Raw genomic sequence first — 27,328 nt, 5'->3', positions numbered from 1 at the left:
GAAGCATCTCCAAAGATCACATCCCTCAGGCTACAGCAAGAGCCATCCACCCCCTGGGGTAGCAGGTGAGGGGGCCAGCCGATGTGGAGTACCAGGTCCCACAGTCAGCGTCCCGGGGGTTCACTGGGCTGCAGTCACCTGCGATGAGGATGTGTGCCGTCTTCTCCAGCTCTGGCCTCTTCCCATAGCGACATTTAGCGGCTGTTCTCAGGGGCCCATCACGGAGGCAAAGCCGGGCACCAGGGCGCTCCAGGGGTCCCTCCCCTAGCAAACTGATCCCGTGTGAGGGCGAGAAGGCAGGACAAGAGGGAGGAGGCCTGTACGTGAGCATCTGGCACAGCTGTGGGTTCCCATTCCCACCTCAAACAGTGGTAACTTGAGTGACAGCCATTCAGGGTCTGGGAGACAAGTGTCAGGGGCTATACGGAGGGAAGGGTAGGATGAAGGGAGGATCACATGGGGCCCTGGCTCAAAGACAGGGAGGTACAGAAGTCAGTGGGAGCTCAGCTGAGGGCACCTATACCTGCGCAGACTCTGGACGAGGTAGGCAAACGAACCCATGGGGTAGGGGTCCCCGCTGTTACCAGCAGCCACTGCTTCTTCCCAGGTCTTGGTCCCCCCGGGAAGTATCCGCCAGGCACTCAACACTCCATGCAACTGGTCCACGGTCAGACCTAAAAACCCAAGCTCTCTGAGGCCCTAAACCACGCAATGTACCCATCCCCATGACACCTAGTCCCTCCCTGCACCGCCTGCTGAGGCCCCAACTGAACTAAAGGTCATGCAACCCCCGAGCCCACTCCAAGTACTGACCGCTGCGGGTGACCTCAAGCGTGGCCAAGGCTTGGGGAAAGACATCAGGGCCATGCTCTTGTTCCAAGGTGCCCAGGATGTGCTGCAGCAGCAGAGGGACGGTAGCGGGCAGGGTCCGGAGTCTCTCAGACACCTGGGAGGGGACAGGGAGGGGCCTCAGTCAGTGAGGGGAGGGGGAGAAGCAGCTTTGGTTGTGGGTAGGGGAGGGGACATCAGAAAAAAAAATGCGAAGGGATGACAAGGAAAGAGCAATGCTGGTGGGAGAGAAGCAGGGCTTGGGGGTGTGGATGCGGAATGGGTGATCACAAGATGGCAAAGGATGAGGGTGGGAGAAAGAGGCTGAATGGAGACTGGGAAGTGGGATTAGGACTTCGAAGATGAAGAGTGAGCATTCACGTCCTCCACTGACCTGCTCAAAGAGCGTGAAGAGCCTCAGGTGATCAGTGACCAAGCGCAGGTAGAACGGCAGGGCTGACCCCCGCTTCACCAGCAGCAGCTGCATCTGAAGACTCAGAGACTCAGCATAGGACCAGCGAGCCTGGCCACAGCCAGCCCTCCACCCCCTGCCCTCCATCCTGGCACCAAGCCCAGTGCAGGGCAGCTTCTCCTCTCAGAGGCCCCACCATGGCATCACCTCAGGACACAGCCATCCCTACCCCGCACTGCTCTAGCCAGCCAGCCCCGCTTTCAGAAACCCCCCCGCGGTTCAGCCTACCCCATTCGACAGCCACAGCTTTCTCCTCCCCTCGCCCGGACAGGCCCTGGAGAGGCCATTCACCAGGAGAAAAGGAATGGGTGACATTATAAGGAATCGCAGTTATCTTATTGACAACTTCCCTCGGCTGAGAAAATGAAGGAGCTGGTCTGTGTGGGGCGGCTGCTAGCTTCAGCATCCAGGGTTCTCCCAGCTCCCAGATTCACCCCACACACCCACCCGCCCTGGCCTACACCCAACCTGGTTGTTGAAAGGTGACTCTTCCAGCCGCTTCCCGTACAGAGCCAGCTCCTCTCGCACCAGCCGGGCCCGGGCAGATGGCTCCAGAGGCCCCAGGGCCACCACATGGGCACCTTGGCTCTGCTCGAGTGTCTCCCCCAGGCCGGAATCACTGGACACACCCAGCACCAGGTGCACCCACTGTGGGATTCGGGCAACAGGGTAAAAACGTTGAAGGAAGAGGAGGAGAACGCTGTTGGAGAGGTCCCTCTCCCTGCTGCATCCCACCCCACCTCCTTCTCACACTTACCCGGGGAAGGGTCTTAGGGATCCAGTCCGAGATCAGCCGTCCGCGCTTGTCCACCAACCTGTCAGCCCCATCGATGATCAGCACCAGAGGCTGGCCAGTTTTCAGGGACTGAGCAGACTTGGGGAGCAGCCTCTGCTGCAGCTCCCACACCAGGCCCCTGTGTATGCAGGAGGAAGACCAAGGTCGGCAGGGGTGGTGTCACGTGCTATCAACAAGGCTGGGCTGAGTGGGGGAGAAACACACCGGTATGTGCTGGGGAGGGCACTTGGCTCTTGCAGTTGGCTATGCAGATAGGCACAGAGGCGTCTGAGCAAGGTGAGGACGAGACCCTGGTCAGGGCGGGCCCCTGAAAAGTGGAAGAAGACTAAGGGGGCCACCGTGGCCCCATCAGGAGCTTGCAGGGCTGACACAAGGGATGCCTGCATGGGAAGAGACCAGAAAACATGGTCACATTTCACATGCACAAGCTTCCTGTTTCCCACCTCCTTAGCCCTCCTGAGCTCACGCAGCCCTCCCTCCTGTCCAGGCCTCTGAGACTCTGTACCAGGAAGGTGGTCTTGCCCTGTCCCGACTGCCCGGTCACCAGGCTCAGCCTCCCCCGGTGGCGCCTCAGCTTCTGCACTGTGTCCTGAAGAAGGCGCAGTCGTGCAGGGCTCGGTGGGTTCTTCAGCTGCTGAAAGGCGGCCTGGACCAAATCATCATCCTGGATGGGCACTGGCTGTTCCGGCTGGGCCGCAGGCTGAGAACACATGGGGCAGTGACTACCTATGTTTCCATGCTCCTCAGGACCCCAGGCCTAAAACTCACTGTGCCCCCCCACCAAGTTACCTCCCACCCAGGACTACCCGGCCCAGCCTAGCCCCTCTCCACTCCCCTGGCCACCAGAGCTCCTGCTGACCTGTAGGTAAAGCTTCTGGATCATATTCCACACGTCCTGCAGAACCAGCTGCCCAAACGTCTCCAGCTCCCCAACATAGGGCCGGCCAGCTGCTACATCACCCCACTTACAGTGGTATCTGCAGGAAAAGCGAGCACAAGCAGGGTCACAGCGGGCCGGGGCCCCCTCACCACCTCGCTCCGTGCAGGTGTTCCCTACCTCTCCCAGCTCACCTGCGACAGGTGATCCCTTCCTGTCTGCTCAGGTAGCTCTTCAGTTCTGAGAGCCGATGGGCAGCCTCTTCCGACTCAGAAATAAAGTCAGACTTCCAGGCATCTGGCACAGAGCTGACCACCAAAGACACCCCAAGAGCGGGGCTGGATTCAGACCCCAGCCTCTCTCCGTCCCCGACCACCAGACCTGGCTGTGGTTCCCTGAAACCCCTCAAGGGGAGATCTCCTGCAAGGCTGCTTTGGTGCTGCAAGGCAAGCCCTCTGGTCCCTGTTTCTCCATTCTAGGTCCCCCTCTTGTGCTCTGAATGTTACGGACAGAAGACCCGTCCACTGAGCCTGTCTGGCCTTCTTTGGAGACTGAGGCCCGGAGGCAACAGAAGGTACCTGAGGAAGCTAGAATCCCGGAAGTAGATGAGAGGCTGGGCAGAGGGCTGCAGGCGGAGGCCCCGATTCAGGAACTGCATCACCTCCATCTCCGTCACAGAGCGACCTGAAGGGTACTGCTGGGCCTGCAGGGAGAGGCCAGAGAGCAGGCAGGTTCAGTCCTGGTCACACGATCCCCTCCTCTGAGACCTGCCAAGACCCCAGGGCCCCTTCATCTCAGTAACGTTCCTCTCTCCCTCCAGATACAAGCCAGTAAAATACAGCTAATAGCTAACGTTGATGGAACGCCTTTCACACGTGGAGCATTTTTAAAGTAGATTTCTAATTGTTAGAATAACCCTGCACTGTAGACATCACTGTTTCTCTTTAATATATGAAGAAGTTGAGGCTAGATTAAGATAAACCATTTTCCATAACGCTGCACAACGACAGAAGGGAGATCAGAACCCAGCTCTGTCTGACGGCAAAGCCTAATCAGCCCTACCACTTACCTCTCGCACCCCATGGCCAACCCAGAGGTATTTCCCAAAGGAATTCCCTCATCTAGGACTTGATCACTCACAGAACCTTCTACCTGTGTTTCACTTCAGGTCTCAAGGATCTGCCTGTGCAGAGTCCCAGGGTTCTAGACATACTGAGGCTTCTCGCATCCCTGCCCCAACCTTGTCTGCCTTACCCAGAGGAAGTGAGGATAGTCAGGGAGGCTGTAGTTGGGGGGAACATAGCCATAGCGGGAGCCCAGGATGCCCACAAACAGCTGCGAGTTCTCCACCTCCCCTAGGCACACTTCCAGCTGCCTGAAGGATGGTTATAGGGGCATCGTGTCAGGGAGACGGGGCTCTGGCTCACAACCAATAGCATCCAAAGAACACCCCGTACCCTTGGCACTCAGCCACCCTGCAGCCCCAGCCCTGCCCAGGTCAGCTCCCCGACTCAAGCCCCTCATCGCCGACCCAGCCCCTCTTCTCTGTGGCCCCCATACCTGTTCCGACGGGTCTCCTCCTCGGTGACGCCCCAGCGCAAGTCGATGGCATGAAGGCTGATGCAGTGGGGGGCCGCTCGGGCCTGCAGTGCTGGCAGCACGGACCTCAGCAGCAGGTCCCGCTCCCCATGCATGTCCCGGAAAGTGGAGGAAATGAAAAGCCGGACGCTGCGCCATCTGCAGGAAAGCCAGGGATCAGCCCACGGCCCAGCTCCACACGCGGGGCTGTGACCTCCCGTTAGCACTGACAAGTCAGATACAGAAGACTGCAGGGTGGGAGTCCAGCAGGCCTCCAGAGAATAACCTGCTTGTAACCTCAACTGCAGAGCCTAGAAATTAAACCCCACCTGGGGACTGCCAGTGCAAGGGGCACAGGTTCAGAGAACTAAGATCCCACGTGGCACGCGGCACGGCCAAAAATAAATAAATAAATAAACCCACTTGCCATTTCTCGGGCACTCCTCCTGTGTCAGCAATAATTATTACGCACCTACACTCTGCCCGTGAAATGCTCATGACAGCACTGTGAGGTAAGCACAAGCATTACCTCCATTGTACTGATCAAGGAACTACAGCTTAAGACATCAAGCAACTAGCCCAAGTTTCAAGCTACTATGTGGCAAAGCCAGGATGGAAAAGCCAGAGCCTGCGCCCCTAAGCCCTCTGCCTGAGCCCTGGTGCCTGTCACGTGCCTCGCATCCTAACCCCTTTCCCTAGTAGAGAAATAGGCATGCTTACCATCTGTGTTAGAGACACCCCTACCTGGGAAAGAGGAAGCATTCCTCAGCGAATAGAACAAGCAGCATCTCTACAGTCAGAATTTCAGTCTCCTGATTTTCTCTAGGTTTCGACTGAAGCCCCTCCCAATTCACAAAGGCATAAAACACAGACTGACCCACGCTGGAAAATAGGAGCCAAGGGGCTTGGAGTATTCTCTTCCAGTGGCCGGAGAGACTGGACCTCTGTCTTCCCTGGGGGCGGTGGAATCTTGAATATTTTGTCCATTTGGCCTACATGTTCTAGAAGGCGGGAGGCCCCACGCTCTGCAATGAACCTGTCATAAAGAGTGACAAAATAAATGAGAGCGAAATAGCAGAGTAAGAATCAGGAAGATCTTCCAAGGGGGCAGGGGACAAAGATATGGCAAGATTAGGTTCACCCAGTTAACTGGAGCTCCTTAAGAAGACCATAAACAGTAAATGTAGACTTGAAATAAGCGAGGCAGCAGAACCACAGGAATGAAAGAACAAAGAAGAAACCCAGTTAGAGCCTCTTCTGCTGTGTGCGTGGTTATCATAGGCTTTCTGTTGGGCCACGGGCAACTGGGCTGAATGAAGGTGTAAAGATTCAGGTTATTCCAGTCTGGGCTTGATCAGCTCGGTACCAGCCATGAAAGCTCCCTGGAGAGGGAGGGAATTGTATGAGGCTTCCTAACAGGAGTAGGGGGCAATGGGTGGCATCCAAAGGAAAAGGCAGGGGAAAAAAACAAATAAATGGGAATCCTAGTAGCGGAGAGAAAAACAAAGTTAAAAGATTTCTGGATCTGGCATAAATAAATAAAGTTAACATGGAATTTCCTCTGAAACGGAATGGAGCAGAGGCCACAGAGAATGAATAGAAGTGATGTGACCAACTCTTGAGTTGTTCCCTTAAAAGCAAACGGCACAATCTCCCATGTCCCCTTTTCTCCTTTCCTACTAGATGTAATACAAAACTAATGGCTGGAGCTGGAGCAGCCATCATGAACTATGAGGTGGAAGCAGAGTATTTGAGGATGGTAGAGCAACAGATAGAAGATGCCCAGGTCCCTGTAATACTGTGTTGTTGCCATGCTTAGACAGCTGTAAAAGAGGAATAAATTTTTATCTTGCTTTTAAAAAGGAAGTGAGGACTTCCCTGGTGGTGCAGTGGTTAAGAATCTGCCTGCCAATGCAGGGGACATGGGTTCGATCCCTGGTCCAGGAATTCGTGATCCCATATGCTGCGGAGCAACTAAGCCCCTGTGCCACAACTACTGAAGCCCGTGCGCCTAGAACCCATGCTCCACAACAAGAGAAGCCACCGCAATGAGAAGCCCGCACGCTGCAACGAAGAGTAGCCCCCGCTCAATGCAACTAAAGAAAGCCCACATGCAGCAATGAAGACCCAATGCAGCCAAAAATAAAATAAATAAATTTATTTTTAAAAAAGGAAGTGAACAGAGCAGAGGCCACAGATAATCTCTAAAAGTGTTCTAACAAAGTCCCCAACCTCTCCAGTGTCCATCCTGTACTCACTTCAGTATCCCGTCAGTGCAGCCTGAGAGTGTCACGTCATTGGGATTCAAATCTGTGTATCTGGTAAAGGAAGAGTAGTCACTACCAGTCAGAAACAGTGCCAAGAACACAGAGTCACTGCCCCTAACATCCTAGGATGGACACCCTACCTGTGCACTTTTAATAAGGTTCTGTGCTAGGCTGGGACTGGGGTGGACCATCACGAAGGGGTATGGAGCCAGCCTGAAGACTTCAGAGAAGGTTCTAGCACTTCAAGTGCAATAGAGGTAAGAGACAGAAATGGGGAGGGGTCTGGTGAGTGCGAGTGTCCCACGCTTTAGTAGAGGTAGACGGGAAATATGGATCTCTATCTGCTGGCACTGGGCAAGGAATGTGAGCGCCCTTACAGGTAACCTGTCCTTCTTAGGAGAACACCAACAAAGAGGCACTTGGGATTCACGTGTTGCCAGAAAAGCTGTTTGGCTGCATTTATCAGTTTCTCATTTGTAGTCTGGCCAAAGACGATGACCCTGTCCACCTGTAAGATGAAAAGGGAGGGGCTAAGATGAGGAACAGAGGGATAGTAGAGGTACCAAAGAGCTCAGGACATCAAGAGGTCTCTGAGGACTGGGGAATTAGGAAAACTCTGAGGTGGGGTGAAAACAGCCTTTTCTGAGAGCACCCAGGGTGGGAAAGCCCACTCCACCCTGACTTGAGGGGCATCAAAGTAGAGTTTGGGGTTGGCAAGACATGGAAGCAACCTAAGTGTCCATCAACAGATAAATGGATAAGGAAAATGTGGTATATGGGATTCCCTGGCGGTCCAGTGGTTAGAATACCGTGCTCTCACTGCTGAGGGCCCGGGTTCAATCCCTGGTTGGGAAACTAAGATCCCACAAGCCACATGGTACAGCCAAAAAAAAAAAAAAAAAAAGAGGAAATATGGTGTGTGTATGTGTGTATATATATATATATATATATATATATATATATATATACACAAACACATATATATAATTGTGGTGTATGTATATTTATTTAGTGTGTATATACATACATACACACACACACACACACACTCTGGAATACTACTCAGCCATAAAAAAGAACAAAATTTTTCCATTTGCAGCAACATGGGTGGACTTGGAGGGCATTATGCTGAGTGAAATAAGTCAGACAGAGAAAGACAAATACTGTATGATATCAGTTATATGTGAAATCAGAAAAATACAACAAACTAGTGAATAAAACAAAACAGAAGCAGAGTCACAGATACAGAGAACAAACTAGAGGTTACCAGTGGCGGGGGATAATATGGGGTGGGGGGGGTGGAAGGTACAAAGTACTGGGTATAAGATAGCTCAAGGATGTATTGTACAACAGGTGGAATATAATCAATATTTTGTAATAAGTGTACACAGAAAGTAGGCTTTAAAAGTTATATTAAAAATTTTTTAATTTTTAATAAAAATAATAAAATTTTAACATAAAGTGGAGTTCGCGGGGGGGCAGTGTGTAGCTGGTCATTCAGGCTGACAAGAGCTGACTGTCAAACTTTTAGGAATTCTGTGAGCCACATGTTAAACATGGACCGTCATTAAATATTAAATTGTATAAGCTTATAATTGAATAAATTATATTAAAAACAAAGGTAATAAATACTAAAAAATCATTACTTCCTAATTACTTTACTACATTTCACTATTATCTACTCTTGACCTTATTTACATTTACTTTCTCTCTATTGTGGAAATACTATACAAACTGTGCTGAGCACCTCTGAGTACCTCTTCCCCACTCTGTGTTCACTGACAGCACGTTGGTAGCTTGAAATCAGCCGTGGAAGGAGTAATTACATCATGGAAATTAGAAAATGCTATTAACCAAGACTTATTTTTCCAGATTGCTGGTTGTTAAATATTGACCAGCATGTCACTGACTAGGGGGTTGCAGCCAGCAGGGTATTGTGCATAGCGTGCAAGGAAGCTTTGAGAAATGAGATACATCAGTGTGGAGGAAAATGTTGGGGAGGGGAGGGTTTCTCAGGGACTGGGCAGTACTCACAGGGACCCTTTGGGTAGCCAGGGACAGCAAGTGCTTCCCAAAAGTAGGCAGGGACGATTCACACTTTTCATCCGACTCCTGAAGGAAAGAGACTCGTGTCATGTGGTTGCATGGGAGATGATCATTAAACAACAAATACTATAGTCTGCTCAAGAAATCTTCAGAACTGAGGGACTTCCCTGGTGGCGCAGTGGATTAAGATTCTATGTTCCCCATGCAGGGGGCCTGGGTTCCATCCCTCGTCAGGCAACTAGATCCCATGTGCATGCCGCAACTAAGAGTTCACATGCCACAACTAAGGAGCCTGCATGCCGCAACTAAGGAGCTGGTGAGCTGCAACTAAGGAGCCCAGGAGCCACAACTAAGGAGCCTGCCTGCCGCAACTAAGACCTGGTGCAACCAAATAAATAAATAAATATTTTTTGAAAAAAAGAAAGAAAGAAATCTTCTAAACTGAGTATAACCGAGCCTTTCCTAGTCAGGCTGTTCCCAGGCCTCTGTCTATTCACATATATTTGCATGGTGGGTGTCTGACCTGGACTTGAGCTTGGAGTTTGGTGGCAGTCTTCAGGATACCTTCCTCTGCCTTAATCACAGCAGTCTTCACAGTGCCACTTCCACACAGCAAGAGATCCACCTGCTCTGTCCGTGTCATCATCATTGCAATCAACAGCAGCACATAGTTCAGAGGGGGCTGATTGGACAAGCATCAGGGTAAAATAAGACTCCCCTATTTTAGAATCCACCTTTGCCCACCCAGCTCTAGAGGCCAAACGTCTCCACTGGTTGGGGAAAAGTGGACAAAATCCCCTATTAAGATGGGGCAGCTTCAGCAGTCCCCAGGAAGAGTTGAGCAGGTAGGAGGTGGAGAAGGGCCAGGATCCCTGCCCAAATTCAACACTGGGATGTAAGGAGGTGAAAGTAACACATATTTTGGTGACAGAAATTTAGAGAGTATTAAGGACCAGCCAAATGTGAAAGGTTAGTGCTACGATCCACGAACATGCTTGAGACCACATTCTAGGAATTATCCCTAGGAACCAAGATCTGATACTGGGAAGCAAATGCATGTCATTTATTTTAGTTCTGAGTGTTTGCCTGGGAGAACCAGGTCTGGGAACAGGATGCCTCTCAGGATCTCCAGCATCCTACCAACATCACCCCATCTTTTTATTCTTTTACCCCTTGTGGGTTGCTCTTGGGAAGGATCCTGTCTGCATCAGCATCTGTCAGATAGACCAAGAGGGTGCGGCCTGGCAGCGGGGGCAGGCTGTGTTTGACGGAGAGGTTCACAGCTGTCTCCAGGGCCTGTCGATACTGAGCCAGCATTGCACGGTCATATATCCACTGTCTGCAGGCAGGAAAGAAACAGACAGGGGCTTCACTGTTTGCCACTTTGAGGCGGATGGGAAGATGAGAACTTGCCACTCAAATATAAAGTCTTCACCCCCTCCACAGCCCATCTCCAATGTCAGTAGAGAAAACAGGGACAGAGCTTCCCTTGGCCCCCATGCTACAAGACTATCCTGATCCATTCTCATGGCAGGAGAGACGTCATCTGTAGACCCATTCTCTGAAATCGCTTGCCATGCTGACCACATCAGCCCATACTTACTTCATGAGGCAAGATTTAACTGCTACATATTTTTACATTGTAATTGAAAGAACACATGCTAACTTCTTACTCTAAAAAATGGCAATTAAAGGAGAAAGAATCGAACATTCATCCCACCTTCCCAAGACAATCTCTATTTCAAAGTAACTAAATAGCTTTAGTTCATGAGGGAAGTTCTTTTTAGAGTTCTAGCTAATAAATATGGAAATGATAGAAAACCCCCATTCTGCAACTGCTAATGAAACAACTGATTTGGGCATAGACTATCAAATGGATAAACCGTTAACTTTACAGTGGAGAAATCAGGCTACCATAACCTAAAAGCACTGATCAATCATCAACACTATGAGTGGGACCAGTAGGCTTCTGGTGCCTCCTGATGCTGTGTCCTACCAGGAGACAAAAATTCTGGTGGTCTTACTCACTGTGTACAAAGGATCACCTACGAAATATTCACGTAAGAAAAAAAGTTAAATCTGAATCTATTCAAGCTTTTAGAGTGAATGCCCAGGGTACACGAAATAGAGAAACAAGTGAGATGACACTGGAGAAGCAGACAAATCTAGAATGTGGGACCTTCTGTGGGGCCCCCGAACCTGATTTCCACAGCAAGTCAATGGCGTGAAAACAATTAAAAGATTTTAAGAGATTTAAGTAAATCTGGGACTTCCCTGGTGGCACAGTAGTTAAGAATCCGTCTGCCAATGCAGGGGACACAGGTTCGAGCCCTGGTCCAGGAAGATCCCACATGCCACGGAGCAACTAAACCCGTAAGCCACAACTACTGAGCCTGCGCTCTGGAGCCCACGAGCCACAACTAGTGAGCCCACGAGCCACAACTACTGAAGCCCGCGTGCCTAGAGCCCATGCTCCGCAACAAGAGAAGCCACCGCAATGAGAAGCCCGCGCACTGCAACGAAGAGTAGCCCCCGCTTGCCACAACTATAGAAAGCCTGTGCGTGGCAACAAAGACCCAATGCAGCCAAAAATAAAATTAATTAATTAATTAATTTAAAAGAGATCTAAGTAAATCTTAATAACTACATGTAACGTGTGTATGCGTTGTTTGGATCCTGATTTGAATAAACCTGTGAAATGATACTTTTGAGACAACTGGGAAATTTGAATATAGACTAGGTAATAAATGATAATACCAAGGAATTATTTTCGGTTCTGTTAGCTATATTAATGACATTCTGATTATATAAGAAAACGTCTGTTTTAAGAGACACGTGAAATATGGAGGGATGAAATAAGATGTATCATATTATTTGGCATTTGTTTTTTTTAAAACATCTTCAAAGGGGCACTTCCCTGGTGGCGCAGTGGTTGGGAGTCTGCCTGCCAGTGCAGGGGACATGGGTTCGAGCCCTGGTCCGGGAAGATCCCACATGCCGCGGAGCAATTAAGCCCATGTGCCACAGTGTACCACAACTACTGAGCGTATGCTCTACAGCCCGCGTGCCACAGCTGCTGAAGCCCGTGTGCCTAGGGCCCGTGCTCTGCAGCAGGAGAGGCCACCGCAATGAGAAGCCCGCACACCGCAACAGAGTAGCCCCCACTCGCTGCAACTAGAGAAAGCCCGTGCGCAGCAACAAAGACACAATGCAGCCAAAAATAAATTAATTAATTAATTTTAAAAAAATCTTCATAAAAAAAAGAAAAGAAGGGAAGAGAGGGATCAGGAAAGGAAGGCTGACAAAATCTAGATTTTCACTGAAAGTGGCTAACAGTTTCATGGGAGTCCATTGTATTATTCTCATTACTCTTGTACACGTTTAAATTTTTTCAGTTTTTTTAATCTAGAGAATCCAGCAGTCTCTACCAGTGCTATCCAGTAGAAATAAATTACAATTAATGAAATGAAATTAAATTGAAATTACACATGTAATGTAAAGTTTTCTAGCAGCCACATTTAAAAAAGTAAAAAGAAACAGGACACATTAATATTACATTTAATTTAGCCTTATATACGTATAGTTTTTCACCTCAACACGTAATTAATACAAAAATTACAAATGAGATATTTTACATCCTTTTTCACACTGCCCCGAAATCTAGCACATCTCAGTTCCCATTAGCCACACTTCAAGAGCTCAACAGCCACCTGTGGCTAGTGGCTACCAAACTGGCCAGCAAAGACATCCTGTTTGGACTGCATCCTCAGCTTAATTCTTTAACGGCCCCATGTTCTGCCACTGATTCACTGATTCAGGTGAGTCCTGGCCGCTGAGTCCTACTAGAAGGTTAGATGAGCCCTGCATTTGTCTTGAATGAAAACGAATAAAGATACTGTGGATGCATCTAAAAGGACAGAGTGCTGGGACTTCACCAAGCTTACAGAACAGGTTTTATGCCTGACTTTGAGTCTGCTTGATGGTAACTATCTTTACATGTGTCAAAAGGAAAAGGAAAGTGAATGGGTCAGAAAATACACAGAGGAGAGAAACAAAAAGAAAAACAAACAGATATCACAGAGAAGAAAAAGAAAGAAAATGTGAACCAGAGCATAAGCAGAGAGGCACTATCATGTACTAATAGGAAGGGAAATGCTACACAGGCTGAAGGAGTCCACAGAAACCAATAAGGCAATCACAGATAAGAGTGGAGGCCCAAACACAGATTTTGTTTCATGATCTCTCTACAGGACAATGTTAAAGACAAGGTTTGCTGTGCGAGAGAAGACTGGAAACAGGCAAGTCTCAGCCGTTGGGATGACTGACAAGCATGTCATTGCAGAATAAAAGCTGGGGTTTCCAGATGACTCCCAAGCCCTTTCAGGTTGCCTCTTGTTGCCCACCCTTTGCTCCCAGATAGCACACACTCACACACACACCTGGCCTTGTGTATTTTCAGCTTCTTCCGCTTGAGCTGCTCATATATCACGGGGATCATCATTGCTGCCCGAAGTTCCCGACGACTTGGTTTGCAAAACTGCCAGGAATAGGCACACTTCTTGCCATATCTTGTGTTTTTAATTATTATCCGCTTTATCAGTTTTGTGTTGGAAGGAAGTGGCAACTCTGGGTGGCGACAGGTAAGTATCTGAGTCAGGCAGCTTCTATTCCCTCATCTTGTCTTCCCATCATTGCCTGTCCTGAGTCCTGATCCTTTGGGCTGGCCAGTGTCTGACCTCTGCCCACCCCATACCCTGAGACTGGAAGGCAAGAGGCTGAAAATACCAGTGCTGCTGTCTCATCTATTCTCAGGCATGAGAGACAAACAGGAGTTGGAAGAAGAGAGATAATACCTTTCTTTTCGAGTTGAGCCTCAAAGTCATTGATGGAATCATGAGCATTAAGGAATCTGAATGGAAACTGCCGACTGTTGATCACTGACTTCTGCAAAGCAAGAGAGGGGTCATGAGCAGAGGACCAGGAAGCATGGGGAGCATCAGAGGCTCCAGGGACCCGGAAGATGAGATAACCACTCTATTACATCTGTGGGAAGGTGAGGAAGACCAAAATGGATATTAGATAAAGGTGGAGAAGAATAAAGAAAGATGTCACGTGAGAATACGAGGAAAGGAGAGGAAGTAACAGAAGGTTCCCTGTTTCTTTTATATCAGACTCCCTCTGAAGTTAGTTAAATCACAGAAATGATCTCAGAAAATAAAAAGGAAAGTTATTATCCTCTATACTCTAAGGGATGATGAACCCCCAAACCTGTCTCCCTCAACCTATCTGAAGCCCCATATCTGTTTACAGCCCATATGGAAATAGCTTGGTGGCTATGACCTTCCCCAGCCACTAGGAGAAGGCTGGCTCCCTGCCCTTCACACGTACAGCATGCTGGAGTCTCTGGAGCACAAGGTTGTGGTGGCGGGTGCTGATTCCAACCCGCAGCAGGTTGCGCAGATTCCGAAGCATGGCCATGAAGGGAAGCTTCCCACTGTCTGTGGAAGGTAGGACATAGGGTGAGAAAAGCAAACAAAGGATGAGTGAGAGAGGTCAGAGACCAGAGCCATGCAGAATGTTCAGGTTGGAGCAAATGAGGTACGAACATATGATCTATCCTACCCAAAATGTTTTAAAGGTCTGGAAAGATAACAACTGGGTTGCCTGAGCTTGGAGCAAAACCTAATCAACACTGTTTACGGGATTAGCTATTTCAATAAACAACTGAGGGTATCACTTTGCCTGCTGGCTCCAGCCCTGAGATTGGGCTCAACGGGCAAAATACATTCTCTAATCCACAGTAATGATTTCCAAAGTTTTTAGATGGCTAAAGAGAAATTTCCTAGTGTAATCTTATAAATTATATACATGTAGTACAATCATTAGTTAATATTTCAAGGCAGGATATACATTTAAAGTAAAGGTTCACCATTAACTGTGAGTGTAAATTGATATTTCAAATAGTCTTCTTGATAATTCTTAAGTTTTTTGGTCAATGTCTTGTATGAGCTGATTAAATAGTCATCATTTTTTACTTAAAGATAGGTGAGGGCTTCCCTGGTGAAACAGTGGTTAAGAATCCACCTGTCAACGCAGGGGACACGGGTTTGAGCCCTGGTCCGGGAAGATCCCACATGCCGCGGAGCAACTAAGCCCGTGCGCCTAATTCTGAGCCTGTGCTCTAGAGCCTACGAGCCACAACTACTGAAGCCCATGCGCCTAGAGCCCGTGCTCCGCAACAAGAGAAGCCACCGCAATGAGAAGCTGCACATCGCAACGAAGGGTAGCCCCCGCTCACTGCAACTAGAGAAAGCCCACATGCAGCAACGAAGCCCCAATGCAGCCAAAAATAAATATAAGTAAAATAAATAAATAAAATAAATTTAAAAAATTTTTAAATAAATTAAAAAAATAAAGATAGGTGAAAAAGGGACTTCCCTGGCGGTTCAGTGGTTAAGACTCTGCACTTCCACTGCTGGGGGCACGGGTTCAATCCCTGGTCAGGGAACTAACATCCCGCATGCCACACAGTATGGCCAAAAAAGTTTTTTTAATTAAAAGAAAAATCAAATAAAGATAGGTGAGAAAGATTTGCCCTGAAGCAGAATTTCACTTCTGTCACTTTCTTATTGTTCACTTGTCCCTGTGATATTAGTATTACCTTCAAGTCATAGTTTCTTTTTTTTTTTTTAATTATTTATTTATTTCTGGCTGCCTCGGGTCTTCATTGCTGCGTGCGGGCTTTCTCTAGTTGCAGTGAGCAGGCGGGGGCTGCTCTTCGTTGCGGTGCACAGGCTTCTCATTGCAGTGGCTTCTCTTGTTGCAGAGCAGGGGTTCTAGGCATGCGGACTTCTGTAGTTGTGGCACGCAGGCTCAGTAGTTGTGGCTCACGGGCTCTAGAGCGCAGGCTCAGTAGTTGTGGCGCACAGGCTTAGCTGCTCTGCGGCATGTGGGATCTTCCCAGACTAGGGACCATACCTGTGTCCCCTGCATTGGCAGGCAGATTCTTATCCACTGCGCACCAGGGAAGTCCCAAGTCATAGCTTCTTAATAATCTTTTTAAGGCTTATGTCAATTTTAGAGGGTTAGTTTGGTTAATACTGAATAATAATTCTAAAGCCATTTACAATTCAAAGATAAGCTGCAACAAGTCTCATTATGCAGAAACCAAAAAAGAGTGAGGGGGCCCCATCAATGCCCTTGTGTTGTGGAACGCCTCCTCTTCCTCAAGAAGCCTCAAGTATCATACATGACACATAACCATGTAACATGAACTAAGTGACTACAGGGGTTCAATCTGTATAGTAAACATTGGAAACATTCTTTCTTTTAGATAAAGGTCAACATAAATAGGAGGTGTGATATTTTTCCTGGCTAACACCCAGAGATGCGTTCAGACTACATTACAGACCAGGCCTGTTAGTCCCCACCCACATCCCAGGCACTAGCCCCACCATCAGCAGCTTTCATTGGGAAAGTGGCGGTACCTTTTTTAAGGTGATGTAAGTCTCATTTGAATTATAGCTAGAAAGCTTTAAGCCTGCTGGAAGTCCTGGGGTTCTCCAATCATAATACTTCTGATTTACAGACTGTGTAGAACAATTACGTTGTATACGCAATGTAAATGATGTGTGACAACTCATGAACTATTGCATCCTCTGTCAACTCATTAGTTTTGCTCAAATGTTGCTACGTATGAAAGATTTTCTAGATCACTTTGATAAGAAATTAAGTTCAATATCATATTTATTGATACGATACTAGAGGAATAAATGAATATTCATCCTACAGATTGAGAAATTCACTGATTTCATTCCAAATAATTCATTAATGAGTTGTTAATGAGCCTCTGGTTTCCAAAGAGGGATCTGTACATCTAATTATATTTTATCTTATATTTTATAGTTATATTTATTTTATTAATTTTCATATCTATATTTATATAATTATATGTTATATAGTTCCTAAAGTACATAATTGATTAGTACATGTATAAAAAATTTTTAATATATATATACATATATTCTGGTGTATCCCAAAAATTGTTTCTGCAATAAATGATCCAGTGGTCTGGAGACCACTGGTTTAGATTATGGGCATTGGTCTCAACCAAGATAAATAGCAGTTTTAATTTTCAGAGGCAGAGGGAGGAAAGGGGAGATGATGCATACTAGAACTACCAACACATGCTGACTGCCATCCAGGCTCCTTTATCCTACTCTACCCAAAGTTGTATCAACATTGCAGAATAAGTTGTCAAGCGTGTGTGTGTGTGTGTGTGTGTGTGTGTGTGTGTGTGTGTGTGTGTGTGTGTGTGTGTGTGTGTGTGTGTGTGTGTGTTTTAATTCCCAGGTGATTCTGATACATACAGCACTAGTGACAACCCCAAAGTGGGAGGAACGATAAGCAGTTAAGCTTTTTGGGCTGCCCTGAGTACCACCTATAAATGGCAGCTTACAGAGCAATAAAAGCCAACTTGGGCTTCTGAAGCTCCCAAATATGAAGTCCACAAAACTCAAGCAGTCAAAAGGGCTACAATCAGGTATTTTTCAACAGAAAGAGGTTGACTTCAAAGATGAAAGAGGACATAAAAGAAAAAATGGAACAGGAAGATCCTTCTATAGTTAAAAATAAACTAGCAAAAAAAACAGAAAGAGAAGACTGAAAGTAACTTAGTCTTCCCCATTTGAATTCTTTTTATCAGTGTGGGCAAATTACCTAAAACATCCATGTCCTAAAAAATGGGTTTTGGGGGCTTCCCTGGTGACGCAGTGGTTGAGAGTCCGCCTGCCGATGCAGGGGACACGGGTTCGTGCCCCGGTCCGAGAAGATCCCACATGCCGTGGAGCGGCTGGGCCCGTGAGCCATGGCCGCTGAGCCTGCGCATCTGGAGCCTGTGCTCCGCAACGGGAGAGGCCACAACAGTGAGAGGCCCGCGTACCGAAAAAAAAAAAAAAAAGGGTTTTGGTGGAGATTCCAGTATGCCACGTACTAGTCCTACCATGTTTGGATGAGTTACACAGATATTGACACAAGTGAAATCAGATAGAAGGTACTGCTTTTGTCATGTGTTGATAAAGGCTTGTGTATCACCTAACCACATCTGGAATTATGACCTACCTATGATGCCAGTGCTATTCAAAGCAGGTGCCACCGTTCACTTTGGTGTGGTCAATGGCAGACCTGATAAATGCAATCATTTTCAGTGATGGAACTGCCAAGTAAGAGAATAACTGCACCATGCCATGGAAAGTTTCTAGTCAGGGTCCAAAACATAGAGGCATGAATGAGGAAGAGAGGAAAGAGGTGTGACGGTCAAGGTTACTTTACCGATGAGTTCCTCCCAGACGGAAGCTTTGTTCCCCCACAAGCTCAGCTCTCGCTCCCAGGTCTCTGGCTTAGCAAGCTTCATCCGCTTCCCGGCTCTGCTAGAATCCCAGGGCCCCGGCAGGCGACTTCGAGAAAAGGCCTGTAGGTTGGAGGGGTATCTGGAACAGAGGAGGAAAAACTTAGGATTTCAAAGCCAGCTGAAAATAACTGAGAAAAGGAATGGTGAGTCAGTCAAAGCTAGTGAGTCACATTTAAGGCCAGGTCTGCCCAAACTAATGTTGCTGGGGTCCAACTACAAGGATTGGGGCCATGGGTGTTGAAGAATCAGGCCATTACCCGGATGGAGCGTGTGCTCAGGGTACATCTTCTCACCTGCAGCCCAGGAGGGCCTGGACAAGCTGTGCAGGCTCATGGATGTGCAGTCTCTGTACCAACTTCTTCAGGGTGAAACTTGGCTCATTCTTTTTCTCTGACACTGCACTGCAGGTTGCCTCAAACTGTGGAAATATCCACAAGTCCCACAGGGGTCATTCAATCTATGACCATGGTCACTTTCTTCAGAAAACAAAAACCAAGACTATCCTATAACTATGGTAATTTCTTTCTCCAAGGTCGATTTGGGCAAAGAATAGGAATAGAGGGTAAAGCTCTCCAACAGCAAGAGCTTCTGTGATGAACTAACAGAGTAGGTCTATGGGGTCACCGTGTTTCATTTACACAAGGTTGAACTATCAATGGTTAACATGGGATGACTGGGTGGTGACAAGCAAGATGGGGCTTGAATAAACAGAAAACACCTTGTTCTTAGAGGGAGGAAGAGGGAAAAGCAGCTCTTATTTAAATCACTGAGACCTGGGGGCTTCCCTGGTGACACAGTGGTTAAGAATCCGCCTGCCAATGCAGGGTACACGGGTTCGAGCCCTGGTCCGGGAAGATCCCACATGCCGCAGAGCAACGATGCCCGTGCGCCACAACTACTGAGCCTGTGCTCTAGAGCCCGTGAGCCACAACTACTGAGCCCGCTCACTGCAACTACTGAAGCCCACATGCCTAGAGCCTGTGCTCCGCAACAAGAGAAGCCACTGCAATGAGAAGCCCGCGTACCGCAACAAAGAGTAGCCCCCGCTCTCTGCAACTAGAGAAAGGCCGCACGCAGCACCGAAGACCCAATGCAGACAAAAATAAAAAAATAAATTTTAAAATAAATAAATAAATAAATCGCTGAGGCCTGGAGCGTGTAAATGGAGGCATCAGCACAATGTAGGCTGTGAGGAGTTAAAAAATGAAAGAAGCTGGCTTTCAGAATCTTCTGTTAGAAGAGCTAAGTTTGGGTTGTATTAATAGGATGAAGAGAAAAGACCAATGGACCAACTGAGGATGTATTTTCTTGTAATACTAATATATTTTCCTAAAAGTCTATTTTAATGATGATGATGATGAAATCATCACTTACTCAGTGCCAGGTATTGTTAGAAATACTTTAAATACAGTAACTGATTTAATCCTCACAAAAACCCAATGAAGAAGGTACTGCTATTATCCCCATTTTATATGTGAGTAAAATGAGGCAAGAGGGAGTAAGCCATTCAGCCTAGGTTCACAGAGCCAGCAACCGGTGGGGGGGCAGGTGGGGAGATTCAAACCCAGATGGTCTGAATCCAGCTTCTACGCTCTTAACGGCGAAGACCAGTGTCTTGTTATTAAAGTAAAAGAAAAAAGCTTTTTTTGTTTGGCTTGTTTTTAAAACTTCCTGTGGAAGGTGGATATTTCATAATGTTTTGAACTCACTTATCCAGCTGGATGTGCCATCTGTCAGTAAAGAACGACACCAAGGAGAGCAAAATGGAAATAAAAGGAGCCTTTCCCGGGGCTCTCAAAACCCCATAATCGCAGCTGAGAATTATCCAGGTAGGACGTTGGCATGTGCCTACCATACCCACTAGTAGTATTTCTGGACCAAATGGAATTCCATTTCTAAACATTAGTTGAGAAAAGACCGTACGTGTATGTTTAGAACCCCAGAACAAGGCACTCACCATCCTCTGTTCATCTCGAAGAGGCCGAATGAACTTTGGCAAGTATTTCTGTGTCTCAGAAAATGTATGCTCCTTCTGTAGGGACAGGACAAGCCATTTCAAAAGGGGAAGTGGAGGCTGTCCCTAGAGAGACCCATTCCAATAGCCCTGAAGGCCCATCTCTACCCCAAAGGAAACTGGCTGGGAAAAAGGCAGGCCCTGCCCTCTCTGCCCTCTGAGCTCTACCCAGCTCCTCTGCATTTCTCTGACTCCTTCTGTCCTGGTGGTAGAAACATGTCAGCTGTTTAAGGAGGTCAGCGTGTTCCCTCATCCCTCTCACTTTCCGGGGGAAAAGGGCCTAGGCTGTGAATGACCAGGGTAGAGGCAGGGACTGACTGGAGGGCGGGGTGGCCGGCGGGGGCGCCTCTTGGCCCGGTGCTTCCGAGGGTTATACTTAGCCAGCTGGTACTCATCAAACTGGGCAAATTTGTCTGTCATCGCAGCACGCAGGCAGGCAGGCAGGGGCACCAGCCTGTCCTCCTCTTCTCCAGCCAGGAGCTGTCAGAGAGACGAGAAACCCTCAGGAGCGAGACCCTCCAAAACAAAATGAGAGCACTTCATGGGGTTAAGTGACAGCACAGGATAGGAAGTCCCCAGCCCCAGCTCTACAATGACAATTTCTGTGGTCCTGGACCTGAGGGCAGACTTCTCAGATTCTTATTCTCTTCACTGGAAACACGAGGTCCGGAATAACACCAAGTTTCCTCAAACTCAGTCCAGCCCTTCTCAATCATATTCTCCCTGTTGGGCAACCCAGCCTGGTACCAGGAGAAGCTGTCCTGTCTGGGCACCGGGGTTGAGGACAGCTGAGGGCAGGCCAAAGTGTCTGAGAATTTTCTCCACAGATGCAGTGAGCAAAGGAGAGGGAACCAAGTGAGGGTCAAAAGTCAGGGAACTGAATGCCATACCTGGTAGAACCTGGCTACCTGGATCCAGTCAGAAGGCAGCTGGACAATGGCACAGAAATATCGTCGCAGGTAGGGGCGGCAGACTGGTAAGAAGGCAGCAATGGCCAAGACTTTGTTGGCCACATCCCGGACATTCAGCTGCCGCCTGGCGTACAGAGATGCCTAGGGCACAGGGTAGGGAGCGCTGGCCTCTCACCCACTTCTGCACAGCACCATGCCCTAATTTGCTTATCTAATCTGCCTGCATAAAACCTTTCCTGAGCCCTCCACATTGTCTGTAAATATAAAATCCAAGCCTCTTGGCTTGGCATTCTATATCTTCCATGATCTAGCCCTTATTCACCAGTCTTCTCCTAAGTCTACTTATCCCAATTTAAGGGCCTTTAACCTTGTCCTTTTCCCGCTTTGGAAGACCTCCCACCATCCATGTCTATCAAAAACTTACCCACGGTTCAAATTGCTGATTTATCCTGCCATCTTCCCAAGCTTCATAGGAAACATTTTCCCTCTCTTTTCTGCTTCTGAAACATTCACTATCTGCTACTCCATTTGCATTTATATAATATTTGGGATCGTTTTTGCTTCGCTAATAATACCATTAATAATACCATTCCCTAAGAGCCGGGTCCAAGTTTCGTTTTATCTGTTGGTATAACCCTCAAGGCCTAGCATTGTGTACTTAGCCTGTGTACCTACTAAATAAACAAACCCTAGGATACTTTCTCAATCCTATCTTCCCCCACTCCTCAGAGAACCCTAGGGACTGGGCCTCAGGCTCACCCAGAGATCCTACTACCTTCCTAAGTAAAGTTCCTTCAGCCCCTAGTATAAAGCCTCTCACCATCCCCCTGACACACCATAACCAAATTCCCTTCCTCCTAACTTCCCACTCCCATCCCCTCTTTCACGTCACAATACCTTGAGTATAAATTCAGGCTCCAAGGGGGCAAGTTCACTACAGACTTGGAGGAGGAACGCCTGGGTAGAGGAAGCTGCATCATTTGTGTTTACGTCTGACACCAGAGTAGAACAGAGGAAGCTCATTAGAACCATCTGGGAATTGGGAAAGAGAGGGAAGAAAGGAGAAAAGACGTAATAAGGACCAACTTAAGCATCCACTCAGGCCAACTTCCAAAGACAGAGAGAATGAACCCAGATTCAGGAAGATGTCTGTCCGGCTGAGAGGTCAGAAAAGGGGATCAGGAAGTAAGAAACCAGAGTTCCCTCCCCTTCTCTCTGTGGAGGGGATCAGCCTTTGGTGCCCGCTCTACCCAACTTCCCCAGGCCCCCCCACTCCACCATCAACCTCTCCCCAGCTCTGGAACTTTTACCTTCTTTTCCTGAAGGGCCTGGTCAGCAGGCTCAGGACGGGGCTCAGAGTCCCCAGTAGTGAGCGTCAGGGTCAGCTCCTCCACTTTCTCCGCCTCTCCCAAGCTTAGACTATAAAAAGGCATTTGAGCCTCTGCCCATTCCTTGTCTTCTGGCTTCTTCTCTCCAGAAGAAGACCATCGACCCTGGGGATAGTGACAGCTATGAATCCCAGCACTCACCCACAGCCCCTCATACAAAACAGAGATCTGAAAGCAGCACCCAGGGCTAGGGAGAGTCCACATCTACCTTCTAGCACCTAAACTCTTCTCCCCTCACCCCCCAGCATGGATCTGTCCAGTCTGACAAGAGTGATCTCTCAGTATCACACACACGCCCTTTCCCAGATCAACATTCTGAGCCTTTGCTCAGATGCTTCATGATCTTCCGGCTTCTTTCATCTCCTTACGGACGTCACAGCCTAGGAGCCTGGGGCCCTTCACAACACACCTCCCAAGAGGCTATTAAGGTATTTTTAGAGTCAGAAGAAGAAGGACCAAGTCCCAGATCAATCGCCCAGCAATCGTGAGCTTACCCTCTGAGCCTCAGCTTCCTCATTCCCTGCCACCTACCTGATGGGGCTGTTACAAGATTAAATGGGGTCATGTATGTATGACTCTTTGCAAATTGCAAAGCCCTAAATAAATGTAAGATGGCAGTAGCTGTAATCCTGACAATGACCCTATGACGTGGATTTTCACTGATCTCATCTTAAAGGTGAGGAAATTAAAGCTTCAAAAGGTTAAGAGTCTTTGAGTAGTATAGTCATTTTCACAGTATTGATTCTTCCAATCCAAGAACATGGCATGTCTCTCCATCTGTTGGTGCTGTCTTTGATTTCTTTCATCAGTATCCTATAGTTTTCTGAGTACAGGTCTTTTGTCTCCTTAGGTAGGTTTATTCCTAGGTATTTTATTCTTTTTGTTGCAATGGTAAACGAGATTATTTCCCTAATTTCTCCTACTGATCTTTCGTTGTTAGTGTATAGGAATGCAAGAGATTTCTGTGTATTAATTTTGTATCCTGTGACTTTACCAAATTCACTGATAAGCTCTAGTAGTTTTCTGGCGGCCTCTTTAGGATTTTCTATGTAGATATAGTATCATGTCATCTGCCAACAGTGACAGTTTTACTTCTTCTTTTCCAATCTGGATTCCTTTTATTTCTTTTTCTTCTCTGACTGCCACGGCTAGGACTTCCAAAACTATGTTGAATAATAGTGGTGAGAGTGGACCACTCTGGAGAAGATGTGGAGAAAAGGGAACCCTCCTACACTGTTGGTGGGAATGTAAATTGATACAGCCACTATGGAAAACAGGAAACTAAAAAATATTAATAGAACTACCATATGACCCAGCAATCCCACTCCTGGGCATATACCCAGAGAAAACCATAATTCAAAAAGATACATGCACCCTAATGTTCATTGCAGCACTATTTACAATAGCCAGGACATGGAAGCAACCAAAATGTCCATCAACAGAGGAATGGATAAAGAAGATGTGGTAAATACACACAATAGAATATTACTCAGGCATAAAAAGGAACAAAATAGTGCCATTTGCAGAGACATGGATAGACCTAGAGACTGTCATACAGAGGGAAGTAAGTCAGAAAGAGAAAACCAAATATCGTGTGGTGTCGCTAATGTCTAGAAGGATGGTAGGCAGTCTAGGAAGGATGGTACAGATGAACTTATTTGCAAGCCAGAGGTAGAGACGCAGATGTGGAGAACAGACTTGTGGATGCCAGAGAGGGGGAAGGGGAGGTGGGATGAACTGGGAGATTGGGATTGACATATATACACTACGATGTATAAAATAGATGACTAATGAGAACCTACTGTACAGCACAGGGAACTCTACTCAATATTCTGTGGTGACCTAAATGGGAAGGAAATCTAAAAAAGAGGGAATGTGTATATACGTGTAACTGGTTCACTCTGTTGTACAGCAGAAACTAACACAACATCGTGGAGCAACTATTCTCCAATAAAAATTAATTTAGAAAAAAAAAAAGGTTAAGAGTCTTGCCCAAGGTCGAGTGGCTTATAATTGGCAAAAATGGTAGAGGGCTCAGATTTGCCTTTCCCTCAGTCCAAATCTCAAGTCTACATAGAAGGAATGTGTGTTTGTCTGCCGATCCTGACCTGTATACTAAACGTGCTTATATAGATGTGTACAAGTGGACGTGTGTCTGCACATGCACACACAGAGAAGTGGTACTGTAGTTGTTTCTCATGCCTTGTAAGATCTCAAAAGCACCTGATTGACTCTGCTACTGCAATAGTATATCGGCTCTCCTCCCGAGAAGAGGCTTTCCAAGGACAAAACCTACTTATGCTCTATTGTCCAGAATCTCTGCACTAGATAAGCAGTAAGAGTGATGACGCTCATGAAGACAGCCCTCGGGTAAAAGATGCCTCAGGAAGAGGCTCTGAGGAAAGAAGGTACACAGACACAGAGCAGCACACAGGGACACTGTGGCACTGAAAGCTAGTGACTAGACATTCTAACAGACATGGCTGCAGTGAAGACAACTGATGGAGCTATTACCAAAGCTGCTTCCTGAGCTCTCTCTGTGGCAGAGATGGTTTTCAAGACCCTGGGGCAGGTCAGAAGGCCTAGACCCTCAGAGAAGCACTGAGCCCTTGAGGCTGGAGGCTCAGAGAGCAGGTGGTTGCTGGCACTCAGGCTGCACAGGTCAGACTGCACCACGTGAGGTATCTGGAGATTCTGGGTTAAGGGGCTGGTGGACACAGTGCTCTTCAGAGTGGGGAGTGTGGCCAGGCACCGGTTCTCCAAGGAGAGGATGTCTGAGTGGGCAGACACACACCCCTGTGGTTTCTCCAAGGTCTTCAGGTCAGGAAGTGTGGCCAGGCACCGGTTCTCCAAGGAGAGGATGTCTGAGTGGGTAGACACACGCCCCTGTGGTTTCTCCAAGGTCTTCAGGTCAGGAAGTGTGGCCAGGCACCGGTTCTCCAAGGAGAGGATGTCTGAGTGGGTAGACACATGCCCATGTGGTTTCTCCAAGGTCTTCAGGTCAGGAAGTGTGGCCAGGCACCGGTTCTCCAAGGAGAGGATGTCCACGTGAGTAGACACACACCCATGGAGTTTCGCCATGGCTGGAGCCCAACCAGTATATGCCTAGAAGGAGAGAAAGACAGGTAATGAGCAGCTGGCTGTATTGGGAGTGCATGCGTACTGGGACTAAATCTTTCCCATAGTCCTCCTGGTAATCCCAGTGACCTGAAGGCAGAAAACAACCAATATTTGTTTTTCCAGGACTGGGTTCATTCCAAGGATGTATACAGGGAGTATTCTAAGGGAAAGGAGTAGGGAAAAGGTGTGGTAGAAGCTTAAGAGTAAGGAAGTTTAAAAAACAAAAAAAAAGGGACTTCATTGGTGGTCCAGTGGGTAAGAGTCCGTGCTCCCAATGCAGGGGGCCTGGGTTCCATCCCTGGTTGGGGAACTAGATCCTGCATTCATGCCACAACTAAGAGTCTGCATGCTGCAACTAAAAGATCCTGCATGCCTCAACTAAAAGATCCTGCATGGGGCTTCCCTGGCGGCGCAGTGTTTGAAAGTCCGCCTGCCGATGCAGGGGACACGGGTTCGTGCCCCGGTCCGGGAAGATCCCACATGCCGCGGAGCGACTGGGCCCGTGAGCCATGGCCGCTGAGCCTGCGCATCTGGAGCCTGTGCTCCGCAACGGGAGAGGCCACAACAGTGAGAGGCTCGCGTACCGCAAAAAAAAAAAAAAAAAGATGCTGCATGCCGCGACGAAGACCCGGCCCAGACATAAATAAATAAATAAATAAATAAATAAATAAATAAATAAATAAATAAAAAGTAAGAGCTGGAGAGGAAAGGAACATGTCTCCACATGAAGGGGTAAAGGAGACCCCCCAGGGCTATCAGTATGATCCCAACTTAGCACAGGAGCCATACTCATAATCTGGACTCTGGATTCTTAGCTCCAGAGAAACAAACATTTTGATCAAGTTGTCTATACTCACCACCTCAACTTCCTTGCCTCCCACTCACTCTTAACCAACTAAATGGGATTCTTTTTCCACTATCCCTCCAAGGCTGTCCTCTCAGGTAACTAATGGAATTCTTCTTACTATAAGAATAGACATATCTTGGAGCTTATCTTACTTCATCTCTCAAGTGGAATATGACCCTGTGATCACTGTCTCACTGAAACTCTCTCCCTTTGACTTGCACGGTGCTGTCCCAGTTTTCCTCTTACAACCCTGATCACACCTTCTTGTGGGGGGGGGGGTTCTTTCTCTGCTCTTCCTTGAATGTTGATGCTGCTTAGAGTTCTTTTCTAACCCTTCTATATACTTTCCCAGGGTGGTCTCACCTACTCTGTTGCTCCACATAACACTGCTATGCTGGCAACTCACATATTTATTCCTTGACCTGGATCTCATCTGAGCTTCATACTCATTTATCCATTCCCCTGTTGGACATCTCCACTTGGATGACTCAAAGGTACCCGAAACTCCATAGATCCCAAATGTATCATCTTTCTACCTCTCCTCCAAATCCATTCCTCCTCATTGCCCCCTATGCTTACAAGGGTTTGGTATAAAATAGGTTTGAGTTTGAATCCTGATGGGACCTTGGGCTAGTTCCTTAAACTCTCTGTGCCACAGTTTCATCACAAAACTGAAATAAATGCCTACCTCATAGAGTTGTATAGGAATAAATAAGAAAAAATATATCAAGCACTTAGAGTTAGTAAGTGTGCAATAAGTGGAAACTATTATTAT

At 47.5% G+C, this 27,328-nt stretch overlaps 1 protein-coding gene across 13 annotated transcripts in view; it reads right to left on the bottom strand.

The window, feature by feature from the left end:
- The window catches only part of TEP1 (telomerase associated protein 1), a 49,862-nt gene that overhangs the window by 20,087 nt on the left and 2,447 nt on the right, over positions 1-27,328 (bottom strand). For 11 of the 13 annotated variants that reach the window (XM_033851405.2, XM_033851404.2, XM_033851403.2 and 8 more), the window contains exons 2-31: positions 25,101-25,691; positions 22,509-22,691; positions 22,096-22,230; positions 21,178-21,339; positions 20,606-20,767; positions 20,231-20,305; positions 18,567-18,691; positions 18,195-18,352; positions 14,253-14,362; positions 13,718-13,808; positions 13,304-13,490; positions 10,035-10,203; positions 9,388-9,546; positions 8,853-8,930; positions 7,196-7,326; positions 6,810-6,869; positions 5,429-5,587; positions 4,534-4,710; positions 4,228-4,348; positions 3,552-3,676; positions 3,168-3,281; positions 2,956-3,073; positions 2,602-2,796; positions 2,301-2,476; positions 2,058-2,214; positions 1,769-1,948; positions 1,223-1,315; positions 814-946; positions 524-674; positions 139-272 (exon numbers count right to left, since the gene is read on the bottom strand). In XM_033851405.2, coding sequence (XP_033707296.1) covers positions 139-272; positions 524-674; positions 814-946; positions 1,223-1,315; positions 1,769-1,948; positions 2,058-2,214; positions 2,301-2,476; positions 2,602-2,796; positions 2,956-3,073; positions 3,168-3,281; positions 3,552-3,676; positions 4,228-4,348; positions 4,534-4,710; positions 5,429-5,587; positions 6,810-6,869; positions 7,196-7,326; positions 8,853-8,930; positions 9,388-9,546; positions 10,035-10,203; positions 13,304-13,490; positions 13,718-13,808; positions 14,253-14,362; positions 18,195-18,352; positions 18,567-18,691; positions 20,231-20,305; positions 20,606-20,767; positions 21,178-21,339; positions 22,096-22,230; positions 22,509-22,691; positions 25,101-25,667 — 4,585 coding nt within the window. In that variant the 5' untranslated portion in view covers positions 25,668-25,691. Of the gene's footprint in view, positions 1-138; positions 273-523; positions 675-813; positions 947-1,222; positions 1,316-1,768; positions 1,949-2,057; positions 2,215-2,300; positions 2,477-2,601; positions 2,797-2,955; positions 3,074-3,167; positions 3,282-3,551; positions 3,677-4,227; positions 4,349-4,533; positions 4,711-5,428; positions 5,588-6,809; positions 6,870-7,195; positions 7,327-8,852; positions 8,931-9,387; positions 9,547-10,034; positions 10,204-13,303; positions 13,491-13,717; positions 13,809-14,252; positions 14,363-18,194; positions 18,353-18,566; positions 18,692-20,230; positions 20,542-20,605; positions 20,768-21,177; positions 21,340-22,095; positions 22,231-22,508; positions 22,692-25,100; positions 25,692-27,328 lie in introns of those variants that run through there. The other 2 variants (XM_073800696.1, XM_033851406.2) reach the window with 2 other exon arrangements.

The sequence above is a fragment of the Tursiops truncatus genome, chromosome 2 (assembly GCF_011762595.2).
Source record: "Tursiops truncatus isolate mTurTru1 chromosome 2, mTurTru1.mat.Y, whole genome shotgun sequence".
Taxonomy (NCBI): Eukaryota; Metazoa; Chordata; class Mammalia; order Artiodactyla; family Delphinidae; genus Tursiops; species Tursiops truncatus.
Note: the sequence above shows the minus strand (reverse complement) of the source record. Positions and strands in the feature narration are given on the sequence as shown.